The sequence below is a fragment of the Diorhabda sublineata genome, chromosome 8, assembly GCF_026230105.1.
Source record: "Diorhabda sublineata isolate icDioSubl1.1 chromosome 8, icDioSubl1.1, whole genome shotgun sequence".
In the NCBI taxonomy this organism is placed as follows: Eukaryota; Metazoa; Arthropoda; class Insecta; order Coleoptera; family Chrysomelidae; genus Diorhabda; species Diorhabda sublineata.
This window is the reverse complement of record NC_079481.1, coordinates 25,116,034-25,123,355: the sequence shown is the minus strand read 5'-3', so window position 1 is coordinate 25,123,355 and position 7,322 is coordinate 25,116,034. Positions and strand designations below refer to the sequence as shown.

The 7,322-nt window shown below is 32.7% G+C and overlaps 1 protein-coding gene across 1 annotated transcript; it reads right to left on the bottom strand.

The window, feature by feature from the left end:
• Positions 1–376: 376 nt before the first annotated feature.
• On the bottom strand, positions 377–6,249 carry LOC130447750 (leucine-rich repeat-containing protein 24-like). The gene is made up of 2 exons (XM_056784733.1): positions 4,002–6,249; positions 377–557 (listed from the first exon to the last, which is right to left on the bottom strand). The coding sequence occupies exon 1, from the start codon at positions 5,835–5,837 to the stop codon at positions 4,092–4,094; it is 1,746 nt and encodes a 581-aa protein (XP_056640711.1). The 5' UTR covers positions 5,838–6,249; the 3' UTR covers positions 377–557; positions 4,002–4,091.
• Positions 6,250–7,322: the final 1,073 nt, after the last annotated feature.

The window sequence follows — 7,322 nt, the reverse complement described above, 5'->3', positions numbered from 1 at the left end:
CATCAAGAATAAATGGTGGTACAAACGATTTGTAATCGAAATATGGATTTGTGAAGAGAATATGTCCGCGTTATGCTCTACTTTAATTTCAAGTGAATAACAAAGTCTTGAACGGCTACATCGCACATTTGGTGATTGAATGTCTTCACGAACAGCTGTGGTTTGTTTAAATACCGAATTTAAGGGAGCACGGAGATGAATTGATTACAATGCACATGCTAGTAGACGTAAGAACTTCCATGGTGCACCAATCAAGTCACCGAGGCAATATTGGTGCTAGATCGTCAACAGTAAATTCAATTTTACATGATCATATCGCCCTTTCTACATATTAATGACTTAAATGCAAAAAAAATTAAAGAGAGTAAAAAAACAATTTGCGGTTGTATAAAATGTTTAATTGAAAAGGGTGTAAGTCACAGAAAATAATGTTATTTTGAAAGTAAGTAGAGAATATATCTAACTTCCTTATTCCAAGGATATCGATTCTATTATCCTAATTGTAACCTTTTGTAAGTGTAGTGTACGTTATTGTTTCTCTTGAAATTGTTCGATTCCTAGAAGAAATAAACTGTGGTCTGTTAGTTCGTTAAGCGATTTAATAAAATTTTCGCTGTTGAACAAATAGAAAGAGAAAAAAGGGAGCTATTTTATCAAAATTATACATTTAAGATGAGATCCATGAAGCAATTCTTCCATGTTTTGAGACTCTTCCCTAAGATACCTGACTTCAATGTTTTTAGTTGTGAAAGCTTAGGTTACAGGAGTTTATTGAATCATTTTTCTAAAAAGACTGTATATGACATAAATTATGTAAAATTAACAATTTTATCTATCTTATCTATCGTTAAATGAATATGATAGTTGTTCAATTTTGAATTTGTTAACGAGCCAATAATAATTGTCGAATGTTGTTTCACTTTGAAATCTTCAATCATTCAAACACTAAATTAGAATTATTGTAGACATTCCAAAAGTATTTTCATAATAGTGAAAAGGAATACCCTTACTTTGAAAGATTTCTACCAATATCAATTGAGCTATGGTATTCGATTCCATTAAAGCATGGATCTATTGTATGGTTTCATTTTGTATCCATTGAGTATTATAACATAAAAGTATTCTATCCAAATTATACGTGATAATAATTTTTCTCCCAATTAAAGGAAATTGGTATAATAGTTAATAAATAATCATTTCTTGTATTCATAGAAATACTGATTGATAATTTGATATGAGAGTTTCTATATTTTCACGCTTGTGAAATATATTTTACAAAAATATTAATTCTAATACATCATATACTATACTTGTCAACCCAACATAGACAGTATTCTATAATCAATTTAGAGATAAGATAAAGATTCAAACAGAATAATAAAAACTGCGACCAGCGTCTAATCTTAGAAATTTAATTACCTATTCATCCTTCTTATCCTATACAAAATTAAAAACTTTTTGAAGGAGACATGAAAGGATTCATATTATGTACATAATAGCTATGATATATTTATTAATGTGAAAATAAGTTTCTACCATACTCATTGTGCTATTACGTTGTTAGAAAATATAAAATATGTAGAAAATTGTGAAAATTTTATCAATTGTAGGGAACTTTTTATCAATTTATGTACAAAAATAAAAAATAAGCAAACTTGATATGAATAATTCAACGAAAATGCGATTACCACCAAAAAAAAGTTAATCCAATCAAAGTTTACTTCCCAACAATACCTATTTTACAATTGACTCCAGAAAGTACGCTAGATCATAGTAAGCTTTCTTAAGAAAAATAAGTTGATGACTACAATTTAATAAGTTCATTTTAAGATGTAATTAACCCATTTAAAATATTTACAGATCTAAATGAGAGTGAAGTAAATCCTTGAGCATCTAAAATGAGTTTGTAAACTCCATATCAGAAACCTCACAAACTTCAGAAACAAGACCTTGGAGAGAAAACATTTTTCTTGTGCGTATAGTTCTTCAGCGCGCAAAACTTTCTAATACAATGTAAAGCAGATATAAATTATTTATATACTTTTGCATAATGTTAACATCGAATTATTATTAAAAAATAATTTTTCACTTTTTTATTAATATCATGGTTATTATATAAAAAATAATAGTCGTTTTTTCTTCAGGAGGTGTTTCCTGAAACTCTTAAAAAATTCATGTTAGTATTTATTAAGCTGTATAAAATCAAAGAGAATCAAAAGTTGAGATTTCTCTATTCTATTCACATTTTTACTATGATGATTTTACCATAAATCTACTTCCATCCTGGTATTGAAAGAATTAAAACAATATATGTAGTTGAAGTGGGAAGAACTGGGAATCAGAGTGGGATAATGATAAACTAAATAAAAATAGAAAATGGCTTCAAATTTTCAAACTAATTACATATACCCATCAAGTAAATTTGTCTTTAATTTAATTTTTTACGAAATTATAAGTACAAACTGCTAACTTCAATTTTGAATTTTGACGCCTGATAGATTATCAAAATGACTTATATAATTATATAAATTTTTAAAATGAGAGTTGCTAGAATTAAATTTAGGAGTTAGAGATAACTACTTCTCAACTTCATTGAGTTTCTCTTTTTTGAAATGTAAAAATATAACGTTCTATTTTCGTACGATTGATGAAAAGATGAATATTCACTTGGGTTAGGATTTAATTTCCATAAAAATAAAATAAAATCCATAAAGATTGTTAACAGTATGTATACATTTATTTTCTTTTTCCATACCTTGACGTATGGATATGATAGTTTTCAAATTTTTCAGATAAATAGTTTTCTCAATATTCTCTACAGAGTATGAAGAGCTGTGAAATGTGGAAATTTGAGGATAATCGAGTATCGACAATTTCTCATTGAAGTTTTCACAGTATAGGTTGAGAAATTCTCACTAGGGTCACTGGCGGAAATGAGAAGCTACAGCATTGGTTATTTGGCATTCATATTAAAATATGTCTTTATTTTTTAAATAATTATTAATTTGAACATATTTTATTGAGAATACTTATATTCTTCGCAACTATATAAAATAACTAAATCGATTTTGACTCATATACAAGAAATAATTAAATAATTATAGTTCTGCGCTATAATTATTGATTTTATCATAATGATCATAATATACATAAAATTCTTGTTGGCGTTTGATTAATTTATAAATAACTTGTAACAAAAAAGCTTTTTCATTATCTTGTGAACTTTCTCAACTGTTAAATATTATAAATGGATCAAAATACATTGTGGGAAATAACCCCCGCATTTTGAAATTTAAGCTAAAGAAAAAAATTAGTATTTTTTAATACGTAACTAATTTTTTTGTTGATCAAAATTATCTAGAAGTGTATATCCAAAATTATGCTTGTTTATTAGAGCGATCTAATTTAAATTCACTGTGTCATTTCCAATTAAATTGTGCTTAATGCACAAATTGGTAAGTTTAGATGTATAATAACAACAATAATAATAATAGACTCATCATCGTGAATGAATATCTAAACCTGTCTTATGACGGGCAATCACAGAGATGAAACCAAACAAAATAAATGAAGGTACTGAAAAAAGTTTCAATTTTCCTTCATTATGAGGATAAAAATAGTTTTTAAATACAGTTAAATTTTGCGAGCACAGAAAGAATATTTATCTGCTACTTTGATATTTTAATACTTTAGTCTATTATCCACTTTGTACACATCACAACCTTCAACAGATTTGGAATTTATTAACTCATTTAGGAATACATACAAAACCACTTCAAATCCAAATGGTATCCTACAGAACTACTACATATCAAAATCAAATTTGGTTAGGTTAGGAACCAATATGAAAATAACATTTCCATATTGGTTCCATTCAAAGTCATCCCTTATAATAAAAGTGATGTAATTTTCTGGACAAAGAAATCTGTTAAAAAGAGGCGGCTATATGCCAAAAATATTACGTTTCCACATTTGCTACTAGTAATTAAAATTTCATTTACCTTGTTGACAATATCCAGTTGACAAATGTAGAGATATAAATTAATAATGATGTGAGCAAAGGCACTAATTGAAGATTAACCACAGGGAGGTTAGAGAGAGACAAACTCTGGGGTGAGCGGAACGCAAGGAGGAGGCGGGGGAGGTGGCAACTGTGTTGCTACAGCAGCAATAGGGGCTCCAGCTGAAGCATCAGGAAGAGAAAGCGTTGAACTTCCCCCAGCAGTCACCCTGGGCCCCATGTTGTCGTACTGTGGAAAGGCGTAAGGACGTCGAGGCAACGTCGCCATACCATGATAGACAGGCTTGGGCCTATGAGGCAAGTCCAATAGATCAGGGCATCTAGAAACATCGATCGACGGATCTCGACTAACTGATACTGAAATAAAAATATTGCCATATGCTCCCGCAGGTAGTGTACTACTCGAGAATTCCGGCGGAGGAGGATAAACAGCTAGGGGAGGTAAAGGAGGTTCCCTTTCTATAGTAATATGTACAGGAGGATCCATCATATCTAATTGCTCGGGTCCCAACGCTTCGCAACTACCGGTTCCTCTGTCAGTCGTGGTAGCAATGCTAACGTCCAAAAGTTTTTTTTCTTGGTCCGTGAAACTTACGCTTGCTTTAATATTCCGTCTTTGACTCTTGTTCTTAACACAGTACACAGCAATCACCGTTATCACCGCGGAAAATGCCACACCGACGCCCACAATCACCATACCCCACCACACCATTCTTTTGTCTGCTTTAATAAGAGTTGTTGCAGTAACAACTTCCGGAAGCACTAAACTTACATTAACAGAAGTCGTATCTAGAATGTTTTTAGCGACGCACGTATATCTACCCACGTCGGCATCACTAACATTATATATACTTATATTGGCCCATTTATCTAATAATCCTTCTTCAGCTTCAACTACTAACCAAGTATGATTGATGGGGTGGCCTTCGTAAAGCCAAAGAACTTGAGGCTCTGGGTCTCCAAGGATATGGCAACCAAAGCTGACGTTTCCTCCCGCTTCTGCTTGCACCTGTTGTTGTGGATACGCGAACACTTGAGGTATACATGCGAATTCCTCAGAGGACACGTTTTCCCATAAACGTTCACTTAATGACCTTGGTTCAGAGCAACTCAAAGATACGGATTGAAGCTTACTAGCTAAAAACCAGTCTCTAAAACCCCGTAAATTACAATCACAGCGCCAGGGATTCTCCTCTAAAGCGAGCGTTTTTAAATGAGCAAAATTCATAAAAGTTGCTTCCGATATATTACGGAGAAGGTTATATTTCAAATTGATAGTTTCTAGGGCAGTCAAATGTATAAACGCTTCTTTGTTTATAATTTCTAAGGAGCATCCTTCCAACTCTAAACTTCTAAGATGTGGTAATGGTGGAAACTGAGCACGTACAAGTTGTTTTAGAGGATTACCGTTCAAAGAAAGCATACGCAACCGTTCGGTTCCGTGAAAAGTATTCGGATGTAGAAACGTTATTTCGTTATTTGATAAATCAATTTCCACTAGGATTGTTAAACTATTAAATGCATCCTGATGGATTTCGGTCAAACCGGCACGTGAAAGATATATCCTTTGAAGGTTAATTAGACCGACCGATTGAAACACTGCTCGAGGTAATTTAGAAAGAAAATTACCCGAGAGATCGATTACTTGTATGCCTTCGTCCAAACTGCCAGGAATGTCGGTGAAGCCCGCTTTTTGACATAACGCCGTTTTTTTTCCGGAACTCCATGTACATCGACAAGGTGTCGGACAATCCGTCCAATCTGGTGCCGCTAAGGCTAGCGCCACAAAAAACACTAACAAACAAAGAGTGGCCATTCTTCGTCATCTTGAAAATGAACTTTTATTAAAGCACATCATTTTTCGAAAAAGTTCAAATCACTTTTAAGTCACTTTCTTTTTTTTCAGATTATAAAAATACGGAACTTAACGAAGAGTTTACAAGTCACAACATTAAGTGAGATAGGTCGATGTGCTATCCGTCTATTTATGTACTCGATATAGTTGTGGGTTGTAATATTCGAAAACAAATCGCGATCGTGTAGTTAGCACGCGAGGCATTCGTGCCGTGTCGATGCTGTTATTCAGTTCACCGCACTATGTTAGTCCGCAGCTTTGTGGGTCGAGGCGCCTTCTAGTTGTTGCGTCGGCGTCGATGTATATTCGTCGGGATGCGCCGCCCAGCCCTATGCAGCAAAGAACCTGCTGCTTCTATCGCCTCTTGCCGATTAATGCTCTGATTTTCGCCGGATTTATAACTGATTCGATATTATTTTTCATGATTTGTGGTATCGCTCGATATTTTGTGGACGAAAACTTCATTTAGCGCGACAGCAAAGATGAATGAAGCGACTAACACTCTTCTTCAATAGCAACTTCTGTATTGCTCTATAAAATACCAAATACATAGGCCCAGAAAATAATATTTTTTCATGCGATCTAATGTTTCGTAATCAATTATCACCTATTGAAATAAGACGTATTTAAATAAAATTTATTCGAATTTTTTTTACAATCAATTAGTAGTACATTATTTGGAAAAACATTTTGTTAATTCATGTTGTAAATTGATTAACAAAAAAAAAGGTGGCCGAGAAAATTTTTAAGGCGAGATTTTTCATTATGTTCGTCCAAGAAAATCTATTCGCAAGCTTCAGCTTGGTATTTTTTCTCCATTATTTTGATAACTGAGAATCATTCGCCTTGGTAAACAAATAGGTTTTCATTTCACACTCACATTGTTCTTAGTATTTGGACTTTGAACTACAAATTTGTGGGCCATCTTTCGCTCAATATTAATGATATAATCTCACAAGAGCTTCGCAAATAATTGCTTATTTGACAATATCAAGTGTAGGGATAGTAGTCCAGGAGCTGTCAATCTAAAATGTCCCTTCATACCGTGCAGTTTAAAACAATAGGAATTAAAAACGCGAGGTTTGAGTGTATTTGCAAAGCCGGAAAATGTTAAAAAATTAATTATCAAAAAAATCAATATAAGTTCCTCTCTCATGGTGTGAAATAGTTTGCCTGAAGTGTATTCGAAAAAAATCAGAAAAAATTTACGCAAACCAATGTTTTTGGCCAAGAGAGTCAGGCAAGCCTTTTTTAAAGTATGTGATGGGGAAAGAAATTTCTTATTACATGATTTTTTTATTTTGCTCATTTTAATGTCTACTTTAAGATTATCTTGATTTACGGGCTCGGAAACGACCGAAAGTATCCAGCAAACCAGCTTAAAATCCATTGACTCCGAACTCATTTTCAATTAATAGAATTATGGTCAATAATTTTAATCTAGAA